The sequence below is a fragment of the Canis aureus genome, chromosome 32 (assembly GCF_053574225.1).
Source record: "Canis aureus isolate CA01 chromosome 32, VMU_Caureus_v.1.0, whole genome shotgun sequence".
NCBI lineage: Eukaryota > Metazoa > Chordata > Mammalia > Carnivora > Canidae > Canis > Canis aureus.
Genome location: NC_135642.1, coordinates 14,988,233 through 15,008,226, shown reverse-complemented (window position 1 = coordinate 15,008,226; position 19,994 = coordinate 14,988,233). Strand labels below are relative to the sequence as shown.

At 41.1% G+C, this 19,994-nt stretch overlaps 1 protein-coding gene across 2 annotated transcripts in view; it reads right to left on the bottom strand.

The window, feature by feature from the left end:
• The window catches only part of TUBGCP4 (tubulin gamma complex component 4), a 35,545-nt gene that overhangs the window by 2,981 nt on the left and 12,570 nt on the right, over positions 1-19,994 (bottom strand). For both annotated transcript variants that reach the window (XM_077880866.1, XM_077880864.1), the window contains exons 6-15: positions 19,641-19,720; positions 17,126-17,327; positions 13,431-13,596; positions 13,075-13,199; positions 6,686-6,736; positions 6,160-6,265; positions 4,583-4,690; positions 4,015-4,153; positions 1,226-1,403; positions 599-733 (exon numbers count right to left, since the gene is read on the bottom strand). In XM_077880866.1, coding sequence (XP_077736992.1) covers positions 599-733; positions 1,226-1,403; positions 4,015-4,153; positions 4,583-4,690; positions 6,160-6,265; positions 6,686-6,736; positions 13,075-13,199; positions 13,431-13,596; positions 17,126-17,327; positions 19,641-19,720 — 1,290 coding nt within the window. The remainder of the gene's footprint in view (positions 1-598; positions 734-1,225; positions 1,404-4,014; positions 4,154-4,582; positions 4,691-6,159; positions 6,266-6,685; positions 6,737-13,074; positions 13,200-13,430; positions 13,597-17,125; positions 17,328-19,640; positions 19,721-19,994) is intronic.

The following is a 19,994-nucleotide window of genomic DNA, read 5'->3' as shown; positions in this document are numbered from 1 at the left end:
TCATTTCAACCTTCCCACTTTTTATTTGAGAATTTTCATGTATTTGTGAGCTTTAAAAAAACACAGGTGCCTGGGTTTCACTCCAGAGATTCTAATATAAGTGCTCGGGGCCCCAGATTTTTTGAAGCTTCTAGGTGATTCCCATGTGTAGGCAAGGCTGAGAGTAACTACCCTAAAGGAGAGGTACATATGTACACAAAGGGAGACACTATTCACTTGTCTGTGAAAACAACTCTCAACTGGTCAATCCTGATCCAAAAGATTTCTAAGAAAGTAAGCACTATGTGCTTTTCATTAGCCCTTCTGTGGTGTCAGAAAAGTTTTATTTAAAATTCTTTAAATTCTTCCCTTTGAGGGCTAAGCACATATTCTTTCTTCTATAGCTGCGCACCACATCCTGAGGATATAGTATTTCAGAAACTCAAAGACATTTAAGTTCCCTTTTAACAGTCCCTTATAGTTTTGCTTTAAGTTGTCAGAAAGGTTTAAAAATGGAGATTGAACAACTGTTGAATGATAGTTCCGTATCCTGGCAACTCGGGACCTAAGGGAACAGTCAGGGTGGAAGCAGTCTGAGGAAGCCCAGAGCCCTACTTACAGGTTTCAACAGGATAAAGGACTGAGCCAGCAGATTGCTAAGGAAGTGGTCGTGAGCCAATCGGATGCTTTCAAAGTCACGGGTAGAATTGATCTGATGCAGCAGCTGTGAGAACTGAGACTCCAGCACATCTACCTGATGGGCAGTGAACAGATGCTTTCAGTACCTGGCATATTCTAAGCACTCAAGGACATTAAGATGAAATACAGTATGAAAGAAATTCTTGGAGCCACTTTAAAGCCGCGCAGAGGCCATATTACCTTGCCTTGTAGCAAGTTATCTGCCTAATGCCTCATAACCCCAAAGTTCTGGCAGATCCCCCACTTCACGCCATATCGCCTCCACTGACTAACCTGGTTAAGTCCTACAGATTCCAGACGGCCTAGCCAACTAAAACTAAGGATCGAATCAGCATTGCTGACAAGAACCCTAAGCTCATTCTCCTTCATTTATTCCCACTTTCCTTTAAAATGCCGCCAAGAAACCCCTCCCAACGATCTAACCTGCATTTTCTCAACCCCCAACATCTCGTCCAATGCAGGACTGCAGTTCCTCTTTGGTAAATCCTGCTCATGTCCCAGACTTTTTTTCCCTACCCCTTCCTCCCATTCATCCCCTGACCCAGACCTGGAGATAGTACTGAAGATTATCCACCAAGAATGCCATGTGATTTCTCAGGCGCCACTTGACTGCGTCAGTCTGGTTGGACTTGAGGTGCTTGCGCTGCATCTGTAGGGCCCAGCAGTGCTGCAGCTCGGCCTGCACCCGGCGCACGCTCAGTAAGTACTTGAAAACAACATTGTACCTGGGACACAAACGGCAGGCTATTCAAGAATAAAACTTCACTTCCCACCTCACCTGCAAGACAGACCCCAGAACTCTGTGCCTGCCGCCCGTGCCCCAAAATGTAGGAAGGAAATGAGAATGGCTAGAGCTATGGATGAATTTGCTGTGGCTTATCAATATGGTGGGTCATTACATGGCCGCTAAAACGACTGCACTTCATCCGTTCAACTTAAGGCGGCTCCAGGCAATGGGATTCTGATTAAAAGGGACAACACTCAGGTTACATACAGCCTGATATGCTTTGTTTTATAATGCTTGAAACAACTGGGTAGAAGAAAAACATATTTTGAGGGAATATACATATAGATATAAAACTAAATATTAAAAGGACAAAAAAAAAACCGCACCTGGGTGGCTCAGGATTTGAGCACCTGCCTTTGACTCAGGTCATGATCCCAGGACTCGGGATCGAGTCCCACATCGGGCTCCCCACAAGGAGCCTGCTTCTCCCTCTGCCTATGTCTCTGCCCACCCCCACTCCCCCGCCCCCCCCCCCCCCCCCCCGTCTCTCAGGAATAAATAAAATCTTAACAAAATAAAACAAAATGAACAGAAAACAGTGTGGGAGAATGGTTACCTTGGGCTGAGGGAGCCAAGGGAGTGAGAGTGGGAAGACCACAGAGGCAGACATTATTGTCGGTGTTCCAGTTTTTGTGCTAGAAAATGGTTTTGCGGCATATGTGTAAATAGGAAGGAGGGTCTTGCATGGACCAATAATCAGAATGTGTTAGGAAGCAAGGATTTTGGTTAATGTGATGCTCTGTTCCAAAAAAGAGAACGCAGTGGAGGCCCCCTAACTGCTGCCTCAAGGCAAGCTCAGGGGCTGCTTGCCAAATGCCGAGCCCCATACCAAGAACACACATGGGAAGAACAGCTGATTCCTAGTGGAACTGGATCTGTTTACTTGTTCGTAGGCAGGCTTACAGACACCAATCTGATTTGGTTTTAAAATTACCTATTTCTAATGGAACAACATAGTAAAAAAGTACACTTTGTTTGGATTCTGATTTGAACAAACCGAAACATAAAAAGACATTTTTGGATAACTGGGAAAATTTCAATCTGTACCAGATAAGGACGTATTGTTAATTTTATTGGATGTGATAACTGCATTGTAATTACATTAAAAACATGCCTTTTCTGAATCGCATAGCGATGGAGGCAAATGACCTGTCTGGGATGTGCTTTACAAGGTTCTAGCGAAAAAAAGAAGAGATAAGACAAGCAGAATGTTGATAGTTACTGAAGCTGGATAATGTACCTGTGGGGGATCATTATAGTCCACACTTTTGTTTATATTTGGAAATTCTCATAATAAAAATTAGTTTTTAAAACTACATCTGAGATTGATTTCTTCAAGGGTGTTCAGAGTGTATCAAGTGAGGATGTAAGTGGACTGTTTGCTTGTGGGACACTGGGACACTGGGTTAAGACAAGGTCTATACAGCTTGCTTAGGTGGGCTGTGGGCTCTGAACCTGCCAGAGAAATCTCCCTCAACCAGCCTTGTTTTTGCCAGTTCATACCTAGGCTCTCATGCCCTAAGCTTCTCTACCCCAAAAGGTAGAGAGGACTGAACAGGAGCAGAGATGAGAGGCCCTTTTGTTCACATATTTCCCTTTTCATCCTCTTCCTCTAGTCCAAGCATAACAGCTGCCATCCTCCAACCAGCACGAGGGCCAGTGCCTTGACCTGTGTGACAGGATCTGAGAAATTCTTAAATGGTGTGGGGACGGATTTCACAGGCCACCATAGCCAGGCCTGCTTCTCCTGCCTCCCCTTCCCTAGAGCTCTTGGTCCTTGGGTTGGGGATGTGAGGTCCACATGAAGCTGAGCAGCAGCATCTGGCAGGCTCTCAGGATCAAGAACAAAGCTGATCCAAGAGTCTCTCACCACCTTGGTCCAGCTCCTGTATTCTATCCCCAGCTTAGCTGTCCTCACTGCGTCTCCCTGGGAGGAAGGAAGTGATCTTCTCTGCTGTGGCTCAAGTCCACAGCAAACACTTGGGAGGATAGTCTTCCCAAGTAGACCCACAAAAAATTACAAAAGTTAGGGAGGAAACAGCTAGTCTGATGGAACTAAACAAAGGCCAGATTCTCCATGTGGTGCCCAAGACTGCAGCTTCCGGAGGTCACAGATTGGCAGCCTGTAAACTACTTACTTTGCAACTTAAAAAACAACAACAACAACAACAACAACAACAGGGGCACCTGGCTGGCTCAGTTGTGGGGCCTGAGACTCTTGATCTCAGGTTTGTAAGTTCAGGCCCTATGCTGGGTATAGAGATTTCTTAAAAAATAAAATCTTAAACACTACTGCCACCATACTGATGATTTGAGGGTTTGACCCTCCCATTCATCTCAGCACCAGCAACCCCACAGCCTCACATCCGCAGCTTCACTTGCTAATGTTTTCCGTCCGTTCCACAAAGGCATTGGAGTTTTCAGCCTCTGATTTACAGACTGTGTACAACTACCAGCTGCGCGGTTACCTTGCTCCTGCCGATTGTATTCCTGATCATTTCTACCCTTGGAAGTCCAAATTTACCTATGAGAAATTCAGAAATACTCACTTTTCCAGAACAGCAGGGGTGAAGAGAATGTGTAGTGGCCACTGCACTTTGTAGGAGAGACCTAGGGCTGCCCAACCAGATGCAGGGGCTTCCCGGGGAGAAGTTTCCCGAGAAGGCCCTTCTCTTGCCTGAGCAGCATCTGTTAAGAAAAAAAAGACTGCTGAATCTAGAACCAGAGGTTCGACAACATTCATGAGATGAATGCTTACTTGAGCCTGCAGTGTCAGAAGCATAAAGGTGACAGAAAGGGGACTTGCAGAAGAAGGCAAGGAGAGACTGTGGGAAATTCTCTTAGAGGGTCTTTTGGATTCTTTAGCCTTAAAGTCTGGTGGCTGGAAATAAATAGCGATCATTCCGGCAGCAGGACAAAAACAAAACCAAAACCACAGCCTGGGCATCCCATTTAGCCTCTCTGGACTTCCCTTTACTCCTGTATAAAACAAGTCACATGACAAGGTGCTTCTAAGGTCCAGAATGACATGGTTTCCGTGGAGGTGGATGGAAGGAGAGATGGGAGAACAGAGGATGAACCCATAGGAGCAGAAAGATGCAAGAAAGAATGGCAAACCTTTATGTTCTTTTCCGTGATACTCGATTGTCAAGTGCAATAGAGGGAGAAGGTTGTCATCGTCCAGCAATACCTTGTGTGCGGACTGTTGGAAGGCCACATTCACATCTGCAAGGCAGAGCACATGGGCTGACAAGAATGCCAGGCTTTGTAACAGACCCAGATGAGGCTGGCTTTCCACTTCTGTTCCAGCCTGCCCGTCACTGACACCAGGATGCCATGGACATGGTTGCTTTTGCCTGCCTAGCATGTGTTCCTCCTTTTCTTGCTGAAAACACCACCCAATTTTCCTTAGAGAATCACCCCTCCCACCTTATCCATGTGATTCATTCAGTGGGGTAGGGGTAGGCAGGTGACCCAGGCATACTCAAATAGAATGTAATACTCTACTTTGTTACCCTATTTTATTTAGGGATATAAACATGCCTCAAGTCAGGCCAACCCAGAGGCTCTATTCAGAGTGGAGCTTTTTTTTTTTGTTTCTGTGTTTCTGAGATAAACAGAGATTTAGTCTATTGGATGTGAGCTTAGTTGGAGGCCATCCTGCTACCCTATGGAGCAGGCCTGTCCAAGAGAAAAAAAGGTAGAGGGCAAAGATGGAATGACACCAAGTCCTGAGGGCATCACGTGAGCCACTGGATCAGACTCGGCCTACAGCCTTTATACTCTGACCTTTTCAGGTAGGAGAATCAATACATTTTTCCCCCCTTTGTGTGAGACTGAATTGGGTTTTCTGATATCTGCAATAAAAAGAAGTCTTATGTGAGTACAGTGGCCATCCAATGCTTTATAGAGTCAGAAAAAAGGTAACCCTGTCAGTTTCCCATTTTCTTTTCTATTTTTTAAAAATTCTGATCCTTTCCCGGCTCTCCTCATGTAGTTTGAATGGGAATGGTTATCATTCCCATTAGTTAAGAGTGAACCTTTCTGAAGTAAGCATATCTTAACGTCTGACATCTTTGATGCAGGGGTATGATTTGGACGGGGCTAATCAAAACCCTTTCCTGGAATCTTTTAATTTGCTACCAGAGAGACTGGATTTGGTTCCTCCTGTAGACACTGTGAGGTAATTTCTGGAAACTGTTGCTAGCCATGTTTCCAAATGGGACTGGAAGGCCACCAAAAAGCATGGAAGAGGCAGAGACCAGATATGGTACAAGAATTCTAGCAGTATGCAAGTCCCCAGTTTTGGTTGTTCTAAGGCCCAACTATACTCCTATCCCACTGGAGTTACAGATAAAATAGCAAATAAATTCCCCTTTTCTTAGATAGGTTTTCATCATTCACAACCTAAAGAATTCTAATACAAGTGGCAATTGCGATATGTCCCATAGGGAATGTGTAACTATCATCTGATAAAATTACCTGGTTTGTACCCACTCTTCCAGGAAAGGTCAAGAGGCTACTCCAAATGACTTCAAGTGCAGCCCACCTGAAGGGCCTTCCATATGTGGAAAGACTGCTCTGTAATTCACCAGGCTGCTCTTACGTGGGTCAGACTGAATGGTTCAGCAGCAGTCAAGAAACACCCTACAACTTTAGTCAATGGGTAATTCTCAGGTCCACAGGACAATTACCATGTTCAGTTACTGCAGTGGGTGGTGTTTTTAACATGTGTTGAGCTGTGTCAATGAAGGCCTGAAACAGTTCTCCACGTCCCAGAAGGTAAAAGTCTTTAATGATCTGCGGAAAGAATTTCAATTTACAATTCAGTAATCCAGCAGGGCCAGGAGCTCCTCACTATAGTGATTACACACGAAGTTTCTAATCTCATCAATTTGAGCCCAACCTACAAAAGGATATAGGCTTTTGGCATACTTCACAGGGGCATACTTTGTAACTCCTCAAGGCAGGACAACTGATGGGTCTTTGGTGTCAATTATTCAATGGCAACACAAGTCTATTATGCTAGAAGAAAGTAAATACCCAAACCTTTGTACTATAGTACATTTGTAATATTAGAAAGAGTTTGCCCTCTCGGATGAGGACATGTGAGGCCACCCTGGTAGTCTGAACGCAAGCAACCAGTGCTCTCAGGAGAGCCTTGAGAAGTCACTGCCTATCAGCATCGTTTTAAGAATTAAAAGACAGTTAAACTATTACCTTCAGCTGACCCAGTAAATCTGACTCTTCCACCATCAGCTTCCAGAGATGCTATAAAAAGAACAAAACAGGGACAAAATTAGATTCCAATGAAAACTTCTATAAAGAATGGGTTTGTACAAATCCAGCAATATACTGAAAACAGAATATATGCCATGACCAAGTTGAGTTAATGCCAGGAATGAAAGGATAAAGTTTTTAAAAAAAAAAAAATTTAAGAAACCAAAGGCAAAAATGAGATATAGAAAGACAAACCAAGAAATGGACTCTTTTTTTTTTTTAATTTTTATTTATTTATGATAGTCACAGAGAGAGAGAGAGAGGCAGAGACACAGGCAGAGGGAGAAGCAGGCTCCATGCACCGGGAGCCCGACGTGGGATTCGATCCCGGGTCTCCAGGATCACGCCCTGAGCCAAAGGCAGGCACCAAACCGCTGCGCCACCCAGGGATCCCCGGACTCTTAACTATAGAGAACTGATGGTCAGCAGAGGGGAGGGAGGTGGGGGGATGGGTGTACTGTGAAATGGTGATGGGGATTAAGGAGGGCACTTGCCCTGAAGACCACAGGATGACGTACGGAAGTGTTGAATCACTATATCATATACCTGACACTAATGTTACACTGTATGTTAACTATACTAGAATAGAATTCTTTAAAAAATAGTTGAAAAAGTATACAAAAAAAAAAAATCCTAAAAAAGAACCAAGTTGTTGAAACAGTTGGATATCTACAAGCAAAAAATTAAAACTAGATTTATACCATGCACTATATAAAAAATTAATTCAAATTGATCATAAACATACACGTAAAACTGAATACTATAAATTTTGCAAAAGAAAACAGAAGAAAATCTTTGTGACTTTGGGTTAATTAAAGGTTTCTTAGAACACTGACAGCATGACCCATAAAAGAACAATTGATAAAATGTACTCTTCAATATTAACATCTTCTGCTCTTTGAAAGACACTGTGCAGATAATGAAAAGACAAGTCATAAACTGGGAGAAAATGTTAAGTCACATATCTGATAAGGACTTATATCCAGAATACATAAAGAACTCTCAAAACCTGCAATAGTAAGAAAACAAAACCAATAAAGAAAGGACAAAAGATTTTAGCTGACACTTCACCAAAGAAGATACATGGATCGCAAATAAGCATATGAAAAATATTCAAAATCATTAGTCGTTAGGGGAACATAATTAAAACCACAATGAGGGAACAACCCAAATGTCTATCAACAGATGAAAGGAAAACACACTGGTATGAACAATTGGATACTACTCAACAATAAAAAGGAATAAACTATTAATATATGCCAACATGGTTTAATGTCAATTATGCTGAGATACCTTGTAATAAATTTAATGATGAAAATGAAAGGTATGTACAATAAAAACCCAGAAGACTTTGTTGAAAGAGACTTAAGATGGCACAAATGGAAAGATATCCCATAATCATTGATAAAGAAATATTACTAAAATGTCCATACTGCCCAAAGCCATTTACAGATTCAATGCAATCCTTGTCAAAATTCCAGAGGCATTCTTCACAGAAATTTTAAAAATCTTAAAATCTCTATAGGACTACAAGAAATCCCAATGAGGCAAAGCAATCCTGAAAAAAAACCAAAAAACCAAAACCAAAACAAGAGGCATCAAACTTCCTGATTTCAAACTACAAAGTTATAGTAATTAAAACAGCATGGTACCAACATAAAACGAAATCTAAAGCTGAATAAACAGAATAGAAAGCTTAGAATTAAACCCCCACATATACAGTCAACCAATATTCAACAAGGGAGCCAAGAACACCCAAAAGGAAAGCATATCTTACAAATGGTGCTGGGTGGGATGCCTGAGTGGCTCAGCAGTTGAGTGTGTCTGCCTTTGACTCAGGGCCTGATCCCAGGGTCACGGGATTGAGTCCCACATCGGGCTTCCTGGATGAAGCCTGCTTTTCCCTCTGCCTCTACTTCTCTTTCTGTGTCTTTCATGAATAATAAAATCTTAAAAAAAAAAAAGGTTCTGGGTAAACTGGTTAAAAACATGCAGGAAAAGGAAACTGGACCCCTATCTTACACCACACATCAAAGACTTAAACATAAAACCTGATACCATAAAACTCCTAAAAGAAAATGTAAGGAAGAACCCCTCAATACTGGTCTTGGTAAAGATTTTTTGGATAGGACACTAAAAGCACAAACAAAAACATAAACAAGTGGGATTACATCAAACTTGAAAGCTTCTGCACAGCAAAAGAAATAATCAACAAAATGAAAAGTCAAGCTCCAGAAAAGGAAAAAAATATGTGCAAACCATATATCTGATAAGGGATTATAGCTGATATAAAGAAGTCCTACAACTCAACAACAATGAGAAAACACAAACAGTCCAATTAAAAAATGGGCAGAGGAACAAAACAGGTATTTTTCCAAAGAAAACATACAAATGGCCAACAGTTCACAGAATGATTCTTAACATCATTAGCCATCAGGGAAATGTGAATCAAAACCACAATGATATACCACTTCACACCTATTAGAATGGTTATCATCAAGAAGAGGTAACAAGTTGTTGGTGAGGATGTGGAGCAAAGGGAACCTCGTGCACTGTTGGTGGGAATATAAATTGGTTCAGCCACTATGGAAAACACTATGGAGATTACTGAAAAATTAAAAAATGAACTACTATATGATCCAGAATTCTACTTCTGGGTATATACACAAAGGAAATGAAACAGGATTATGAGACAGATACATGTACTGCAGCATTATTCACAATAGCCAAGATAGGGAAACTAAGTGTCCATAATGGAGGAATAAAGATGTGATAAATAATGAAATACTTGTATTTCAGTTATGAAGAAGAAAGAAATTCTGCCACTGTTGACAACACAGATGGACCTTGAGCATATTATACTAAGTGAAACATAGAAAGAAATACTGCATGATATCACTCATATGTGGAATCCAAAAAAGCCATACTCATAAAAACAGAGAGTAAAATGATGGTTACCAGGGGTTGTGGGGTAGGGGAGGATAGGAGAGACGCTGTTTAAGGGTACCAACTTGCAATGAGTAGGTAAGTAAGTCCTGGAGATCTAAGGCATGGTACAGTGAATATAGACAACACTGTTGTACTATAATCAAACTTGCCAAGAGTTTGGGAAGAATCAATCTAGCCAAGAGACTAGATTTTAATTATTCCCACTACAAAAAAGAAATCATAGTTATGTGATGTAATAGAGGTGCTAAATATCCTTACAATGGCAACAATAATATACAAATGTATCAAATCAACATGCTGTATACCTTATATTTACAGTTTTTTTTTAAGATTTTATTTATTCAGGGGCACCTGGGTAGCTCAGGTTTGAGCATCTGCCTTTGGCTCAGGTCATGATCCTGAGGTCCTGGGATCAAGTCCCCATATCAGGCTCCCTGCAGGGAGCCTGCTTCTCCGTCTGCCTATGTCTCTACCTCTGTGTCTCTCATGAATAAATAAATAAAATCTTTAAAAAAATTTATTCAGTTGACAGAAAGAGAAAGAGCATAAGCAAAGGGAGCAGCAGGCAGAAGGAGAGGAAGAAGTAGGCTCCCCACCAAGCAGGGAGCCTGACATGGTGCTAGATCCCAGGACCCCAGGATCATGATCTGAGCCCCAAGGCAGACACCAAACCAAAGGAGCCACATTTACACAAATTCCTCAAATTTACACAATGTCCTATATCAAATACATTTTGTTTTGTTTTGCTTTTTCAAATGCATTAAAAAAATAAAAGCACATGTATTAACAATGAAAAAGAAATAATAAAAACACATGTAATAAAGATCCTCAAAAGATCAATAAAAATCCTCAATAAAATAAAGTTGAAAAAAATTGTATGTTCAGGATACTTTGAGAAGAATGTTATTTCAGGGAATGGATGTGCTAGCTCTTCTATGATGTACTTAGAGAAGTGTTTGTTTATAAACACTTGTAATAATAGTAATTATAAAAGTGGTACGTAATTGCTATGAAATGAGTGCTTAAGTGCAGGGATGTGTTTACCATTCAGCAGTGCATTTAGAGAAATGTTTATAATAATGACATTAACGATGGTGATAGGAATGTTCTGTGCAAGCTTTAAAGAGGAATAAACTATTGATACACGCAACAGGGATTAATCTCAAAATAATCGTGAGGAAAAGCCACCTGACCCACCTCCTCCCCCAAAAGAGTACACATTGTTTGACTCCATTTATATAGATTAGAGAAAATGCAAACTAATCTCTAGTGACAGAAAGCAGATCAGTGGCTGCTTGGGGGCAGGGAGGTAAAAAGCACTGAAAATAAATGGAAGATGATTTGAGGTAAATAAAGACCTGAAAGAGCTGGGTAATGATCTTAACTAATAAAATAGAATTTAAGTAATAAATATATATATTTAATATATATAAATAAATATATGGCCTAAGTGATAAAGATTGTTATATATACATAAAAGAAAATACAATAAATATATATTTATTATGAATATGTACATGCCTAACATACAGCCTGGAAATGAAACATTAGAACATGGCTCGAGGGATGCCTGGGTGGCTTAGCGGTTGAGCGTCTGTCTTCAGCTGAGGTTGTGATCCCACAATTCCGGGATCAAGTCCCACATTAGGCTCCCTGCATGGAGCCTGCTTCTCCCTCTGTCTCTGCCTTCCTCTGTCTTTCATGAACACATAAATAAAGTCTTAAAAAAAAAAAAAAAAAGAACATGGTTCGAACTCTAGACTCACACAGAATATATACTCTCTGAGCACAGGCAGAACTAAAAGCAAAAAATGGGCCCTAGGTTTATCCATAAAGGAAAACTCAATCAACTCTAAAGGACTCCTCTACATACTGTGTTTTCCAACTATACTGCAATAAAAATAAAAGCTTAATCAATTCCTGGGATTAAAAAGAATATTAGAAAGAAAATAAAAAATTAAGAATAAGATGATAGTATATACACTCCATGCCAAAAACTTGTGGGACAGGATCAAAGCAATATGGAAAGGTTTTTTTTTTTTTTTTTTTTTTTTTTTAATATGGAAAGTTTTATATACATTTCCTAGGAGGCAAGGGTTACAAATAGAAAAGTTTTCAACCCAGAAAACTAGCAAAGAGTAACAGAAAACTCAAAGAAACAAGAAGGAAGAAAAAATAATAAAGGCAGATATCAATGGAGACAGAGGAAAAAGAAGGTAACAAAAACACAGGCTGGTTCTTCGAAAAGATTAGTAAGATTCAACAGTAAAAGATTAAAATAAAATACAAAGTAAAACAAATAGCTACTAAAAAAAAAAACAAAAACAAGCAAAAAACAAATAGCTACTGACAGATTTTATAAAAAATTAAATCTAGATGAAACGGGCCTTCCTAGAAAAGTAGAAAATAACAAAATTGGTACAAGAAATAATGGTCTTGAACAGATTAATGTATGTTTAAATACACTGAAATGGTAAAGATTCCCCCCTCCCTTTTTTAAACATTTATTTATGGGGGGTGGGGACGATCAGCAGGTGGAGGGGCAGAGGGAGGAGGAGAGGAATTCTCAAGCTGACTCCACCACATGGGGCTTGATCCTCAGACCCTGGGATCATGACCTGAAATCAAGAGTCAGATGCTTCACTGACCGAGCCACCCAGGCACTCCAAAGATTGCCCCTTCTTCTTTTTTTTTTTTTTTTTTTATTCACAGAGACAGAGAGAGAGAGAGAGGCAGAGACACAGGCAGAGGGAGAAGCAGGCGTCATACAGAGAGCCTGATGTGGGACTCGATCCAGGGTCTCCAGGATCACGCCCTGGGCTGCGGGCGGCGCTAAACCGCTGCACCACTGGGGCTGCCCAAGATTGCCCCTTCTTGAACAACTACCTAGCTTAGATAATTTTTCAGGTTTAATCAAACTTCCAATAACAACTCTTATCCTATATTCATTGTTCCAGAAGAAAGAAAAGAGTAATAGATAGCTACCTCATTATACGAGGTTTAATACAGTCTTTATTCTGCAACCACATGGGAATAAGACAGGAATCATCTAATTTCACTAGTAAATATAGATGCAAAAATCCCAAATATTGTACTGTCTAACCAAATCTAACAGTGTATTAAAAAATAAAACCTCGGGGCACCTGGGTAGCTCAGTCGGGTGAGCTTCTGCCTCTGGCTCAGGTCATGATGTCAGGGTCCTGGGATCGAGCCCCACATTGGACTCTGCTCAGCAGGGAGCCTGCTTCTCCCTCTCCCTCTGCTGCTTCCCCTGCTTGTGCTCTGTTAAATAAAAATCTTAAAAAAAAATAAAAATAAAAAAAAAAGCAATGGAAGTACTCAATTTCTGGGAAGTAGAAAGCCTACTCTGACACACAAACCTCGGCCACAGTACTGCGGATCCGATCCACCACCTGCTCGAAATCCACCAGGCTAAAGAGCGGCTGCTGTTTGAGCCGATGCAGCTCTGCAGCAAAAGTGTCCTCCTGGTTCTTCAAAATGGATCCTGCAAAACAGGAAGGCACTATCAAAGAAAGAGAATAGCAGGACAGGCAAGGATTTCTAGACCCCATGGTGTGGCTCTTTCACCTGCTTCTTATATAAGCATGTCATGGTCGTGCTGCAATCTCAGTGGGTAAATCTTACCAGCTACTCCCTTGGACCCGGCTTAGGCTGGGGCCACGCAATATTAAAAAGGACCTTTGAAGAAAGGTACATTGGGCAAGGAGGTTCTTACCTTTCCTAGTCAGGTTTACATTTTGATTCTCAAACATCTGGACAGATTCTCCAACAAACAGGATTTTTTCAGCAACCCTCACTGGAATGTAGGATGGCAAAATCTCCACTCGTAAGGAAAACTGTTTCAGAGACGGCGCCAGCATGTTCTCTTCCTCTATCAAGCGCTGCTCCAGGAAATAACCCATATCAGATATAATGTATGAAGTAAGAAGGGGAGAGTAAGAAAACATAATTAACTCTCCCAACTCATGATTTACATTTTCTAGAGGTACAGACTTTAATTTTTAAAATTTATTTATTAGGGAGGGAAAAAAAGTGCAAGCGAGTAGGGGAGGAACAGAGGTTGACAGAATCTCAAGGAGACTGTGCTGAGCACAGAGCCCCATGTGGGGCTCAGTCCCAGGATCCTGAGATCACGACCTGAGCCGAAATGAGGAGTTGGATGCTTAACCAACTGGGCTACCCAGGAGTCGTCCCTAGAAGCAGGGACTTTATTTTTTAAAGATTTTATTTTTAAAGATTTGAGAGAGCGCACAAGTTGGGGAAGAGGCAGAAGGAGAGGGAGAAGTAGACTGATCCCAGGACCCTGGGATCATGACCTGAGCCAGTCAGACGCTTAACCGACAGAGCCACCCAGGCGCCCCAAAGCAGGGACTTTAAAGTTGCACAATGCCAAATAACCAGTGTTAGACAGATGAACATATCTCTATTTTCAGACAACAGGACAACATGGAATAACAGTGTTTGGTTTTTTTTTTTTTTTTTTTAACATTTGGATTTTAGTCCTCACTCTGCCTTTTTTATATATATATATATTTTTTTTAATTTTTTTATTTATTTATGATAGTCACAGAGAGAGAGAGAGAGAGGCAGAGACACAGGCAGAGGGAGAAGCAGGCTCCATGCACCGGGAGCCTGATGTGGGATTCGATCCCGGGTCTCCAGGATCGCGCCCTGGGCCAAAGGCAGGCGCCAAACCGCTGCGCCACCCCGGGATCCCTCACTCTGCCTTTATTATGTAAGAATTTGTGTGGTGCAGGAAATCGGTTTCCTTACCTGTATAATGGAATAATTAGTCTTTATTTTTTCCAGGTCTGTATGTCTGTGACTTTATTATCTCGTCATATATGCTGGCTCTGCCCAGCTCTTCATTAGTACCCTAGCCCAAGTCCTTTAGCCAAGTGGTTCTCAAAATGTGGCTTGTGGACCAGCATCATTAGCCTCACTTGGAAGCTTGTTAGAAATGCAAATTTTCAAGCCCTGCCTCAGATCTAAGATAACCTGGGAGATGAGGCCCAGCCACTCATCCCTGTTTTAACAAGCTCTCCAGCTAATTCTGACACACACAGAAGTTTAAGAACCACTGATCTGGCCCATGAAGCCGCAGATGCCTACCACCCAATCACTCAGACCCCTCCCATTCCTCTGACGTGCTTTGGATTTGACCCTTATCTTCCAGCTGCAACCAGGAACTCTGAGCTCCACAATCCTGACTTTGAGCTCTGCTATTTATCCTTTTTGTTACGTGTTCTAGTGCTGGTGGTCTTCAAGGGCTACCCAGATCCTCTTTTCCTCTAGCTCTCCTCACTCTTCTTAAACAATCGCAATCTTCTGTCACTGAATTGATTATTGTAACAGGTGTTTTTAATCTTTTTACATCATTGCCATTATATAAAAGCTATGGACCTTCCAGACAAATAAACAAACATACATTTCATAGAACCTCCTGAAGCCACCCATGGGCCCCAGGTTAAAAACTGCTATATGCCGATGACCCCTTAATCTTTATCTTCAAGCTAGACTGTTCTCATGAGCTCCAGGCTCAGCCCACTGGACATTTCCTGCAAGTATCTCAAACTCAACAGGTCCAAAATTAAATTAAAAAAAAAAAAAAAAAAAGGAGGCTCCACACTCAGCATGGAGCCCAATATGGGGCTTGAACTCACAGTCCTCAGATCAAGACCTCAGCTGATATCAAGAATTGGTTGCTTAACCAACTGAGCCACCCAGAAGCCCCTCAACATGTCCAAAATCAGATCCATCCTCTTTCTCCCAATACCTGCCACACACATTCCATATTATCTCTACCCACCTCGCTGCTGAAGGCAGAAACTTGGGTATCATTCTTGACTCTTCCCTCTGGACTCATATCCAATCACTAAGGCCTACCTATTTCACATCATAAATCTCTCTCAAGCCACTCTATTCCTCTGCATATTTATTGTTACCACCCTAGATTTAAGCCATTATTTTTCACCTGTGTCCCCAACATTCTAACTGACCTATTTGCTGCTAGTTTTTATTTTATTTTTTTAAAAAACAATCTCCCCACACACTATCCAGAGTCATCTATCATAAAGTCTGATTATGTTAACTTCTTGCCAAAAAATCTTCACTGGCTCTCAGCTCTTTTGAGATTCAAGTCCAAATTCCTTCCCATTCAAGGGCTTTCATGATTTTACCTCAATAGTTTCTGTGATTGCCACTTCCCCCATCCCCTCCAAGGTCCTCGCACTTTGTTTTTGGTTTTTTGTTTTAAAAGATTTTATTTATTTGTCTGACAGGGAGAGTACAAGCAAGTGGAGCAGGAGAGGGAGAAGCAGGCTTCCCACTGAGCAGGGAGCTTGATGTGGGGCTCAATCTCAGGACCCCAAGATCATGACCCGAGCCAAAAGTAGATGCTTAGCCAACTGAGCCACCCATGTGCCCTTGTCTTTGCACTTTGTATTTCAGCCTTTACTTAACCATTTCAATTTAATTACTACTGGTTCCTCAAATAAGCCAGGTCTTACATGGTCTCTGTACTTTATACACATACTTCCCTCTGCCTGGAACATTTCTTGACTCCTCCTCCCAAACTTTTTGCAATTTAGGTGTACAGTCTACTGAAAAGCTTCTCTAGCTACTCTAAGTCCAAGTTCTGAGAACACTCCTATTTGCTCTTTCCAGAGCACTTAGTACACTATAATGTCACTTGACTTTTCTACATTTTCCACTAAACAATAAGCTCTTTAAGGGCAGGGTCTGCTATGTTTTATTCAACTACTTCAGTCAAACACCCAGTAACTCTCCTAGAACAGTGACTGGTGTATATGGAACAGGCATTCAAGAAAATGTTGTAGCAGGACAAAGGAATAAATGGATCAATGGATGAATAAAGACAATATAGGTCTTTGGGGATTCTAATTGAAACTCCAAGCCGCATTTAAAAGTTATAAAGTAGGGACATCTGGGTGGCTCAGTGGTTGAGTGCCTTACGTTCAGGGCGTGATCCTGGGGTTCAGAGATCGAGTCCCACGTTAGGCTCCCTGCATGGAGCCTGCTTCTCCCTCTGCCTATGTCTCTGCCTCTCTGTCTCTCATGAATAAATAAATAAATCTAAAAAAAAATAAGAGTTATAGAGTAGCTACATGGCTACCTTAAGAGATAAGACTTATTAATCTCAAAAATGCATATACTGGGAAAAGGGGAAACAAAGGAATCTTAAAGATTTTGTTTTGTAGTCTCACATTAAGTTAGGTGTTAAGAATGGAGTTAAGATGAAGCCAAGTTCAAGTGTTTATATATGCAGAATTTGTGAAAGCTGCTTCAATTATAATGAGCTGGGAAGGAGGATGGAAATTACTGTAAGGTTACCTAGTTATAGATTTTTCTGACTCCTGGCAGGTATGCTAGGCTTTGTTATGCTCTCACCAAGTCCTGGAGTTCTCTCAACTGTTTTCCTGTCAGTCCCCCAATGCCCAGATCCTCTTCATCCTCTTCTGTCTGGGCACTGACATTACCAGAAGAGGGACCCTGTTTGATAAAGAACTCTTCATGCTGGTCCAGGAGGAGTCCATGTAGCATCCAGGCTGAGAGCTGCTTGTACATGACCCCATGACACACGGCCAGGATCCTGAGTAGAGAGAAAAGCAGGAGCCTTAGAAGTCCACTTAACGAACATGAAACCCCTCATCAGCACAGAGGCCACGCTCTAAACTGTGACAGGATAAACAGAGGCCTGAGAGTCTGATGACTCAGGAAGGAAATGACCAATTAAGCTAAAAATAAGTGTGCTGTTTCAATTTAAAAGTTTATGGATGAACTAAGTGATTAAATCTCCAAACTTGTAGCCTACAAACTGAAGTCTAAATGTACAGTAAACGTTCTGTTAGTTTTTTAGGAGAGGTACATTTTCTTTTGTATGAAGTGTGTTTCAAGATTGAGGGTTCTTGTTAAAGTTAAATGCACTTACAGGAGTGTTTTTGGCTAATATAGTATTAAATTTGTTTTATTCTTGTTGGCATCACATAGGGAGAGTAGATTCACTCTGTGAGAGGCAGGTTTACCTGAAGAAGTATAATCCAACAAAATGCAGAAAGGTTGTTGGAGAATGGGATATTCTCGTGGTCTCAAAGGATCACTTCCCAGATAACATTAATTACAAAGATGAAAATGTGCCTTTAAAATGGAAGACATCTTGGGTAGCCCGGGTGGCTCAGCGGTTTAGCACCACCTTCAGTCCAGAGCGTGATCCTGGAGACCCGGGATCGAGTCCCATGTCGGGCTCCCTGCGTGCAGCATGACTGTATCCCTTTGCCTGTATCTCTGCCTCTCTGTGTGTGTGCATGTGTGTGTCTCATTAATAAATAAAATCTTTTAAAAATAAATAAATAAAATGGAGACATCTGATAGAAAACACCTAAACCAAGTGATCAAGCTTTTACAACAGCAATAATGGAATATACTTTCTGTGCCTTCTGATGAGATGCAACAAGAAATAACATGGCCTGTGGTATGTAGTGTTCTTGCCAAAAATGTTTAACGTAAATCGAATCCATGAGGAAATAATCAGAAAAATCCAGGTTATGTAAGAGTTAACAAGACAGCTGGTGAAGACTCTTAAAATGTCAGTTGTCATCAAAGATTTAAAAGGCAAGGAAGGGGGCAGCCCGGGTAGCTCAGCGGTTTAGAGCCTGCCTTCCGCCCAGGGTGTGATCCCGGAGTCCTGAGATCGAGTCCCACATCGGGCTCCCTGCATGGAGCCTGCTTGTATCTCTGCCTCTCTCTCTCTCTCTGTGTCTCTCATGAATAAATAAAATCTTAAAAAAATTGTGCACATTTGAGTATTTGATCTATAAAATTTGGTCCCTGCAAATATATGATGTAAGATTTTATATTCCGTGCATAAAACTACGTATATTTATCTAGAGAAATACACAGCAAAAGTTAAATTGGATGTCTCAAAGATTAGAAAATGTTACTATTTTTTTTCTTTGCATGTCTGTATTTTCTTTTTTTTTTTTTATATTTTATTTATTTATTCATGAGAGACACAGAGAAAGAGAGAGAAGCAGAGGCACAGGCAGAAGGAGAAGCAGGCTCCATGCAGGGAGCCTGATGTGGGACTCGATCCCGGGACTCCAGGATCACGCCCTGGGCCAAAGGCAGGCGCTAGACCACTGAGCCACCCAGGGATCCCCCATGTCTGTATTTTCTATAATCAAAATGTAGTTCTTTTTTCTGCAATTCTTAATTCTCCAATAGAATTGCATTCTCAAAATGCAATTCTTAATTCTCCAATAGAGAATTAAGTTCTGTAAGCATGTTCTGGAAAGTTTCCTTTTGCAGATTCTAACAGTATTTATATTTATAGCATTTTAATTTTAATTTTATGTTTATAGACTATCAAGGGAATACACCTCTATTTAGCTTTCTTCCACTGCTGGAATTTTCTAATTTCCTACAGACAACATTACAATGAATGTTTCTGCATATGGTTATTCTTTAAAATAACTGTCAGGATAAAATTCCTCAAGAGTGGCATTATGGAATGATAAAAGTGTAAATATTTTTAAGACCCTCAATATGAAATATTAGCTACTCAAAATACACATGTTTAGATATAGCTACTTTATCCAGCACATGTAATGGAAATTCTCCAAGGATAATGAGATCCCCAAATTAAAAAGCATTGCATCAAGGTCATATAGGTGACTAGATCCTAGCTTTGATACTCAAACTTCATCACTCTTTTTTCAGTTTCTGAGCCATCATACATGTGGGCTTTTCTATCCTGCTCTACATAGAAAAGCTCATGGATCTTTTCTATCCTGGTCATAATTTTTCCCAGAGGGAAAAGCTGACCTGGGATGACCTGAAAATAAAACAAGTGCAAAGTCAAGGCACTTGGTCACCCACCCCTGCCCCCAATTCAGCCATGACTTACTTTTCTAGTGCACTGCGAACAGGAGGCAAACCTCCACAGCTGTGTTTGTATACCGTTTCCAGGATCTGACAACCATGAATCTGTGCAAAATACAGCCTTGTCAAACTTGATTCCATTTCAATAGTTCCTGTAACACAAACTCACATTCTGTATTCAATCCAGAGGGCACAATCCAGCAGATAATGGGGATAAAGATCTATGTATAGTTCTGATTCTGAATCCAATTCCAATGTGTTTGGGAGGCGGTTCCTCCACAACACCAAGCAATTCTCTAACACCAGCTGGGTGTCCTATAATTCAACTCAGTTCTAACACGACCTACCCAGAATATCATCAGATTCCCACAAGACTGCC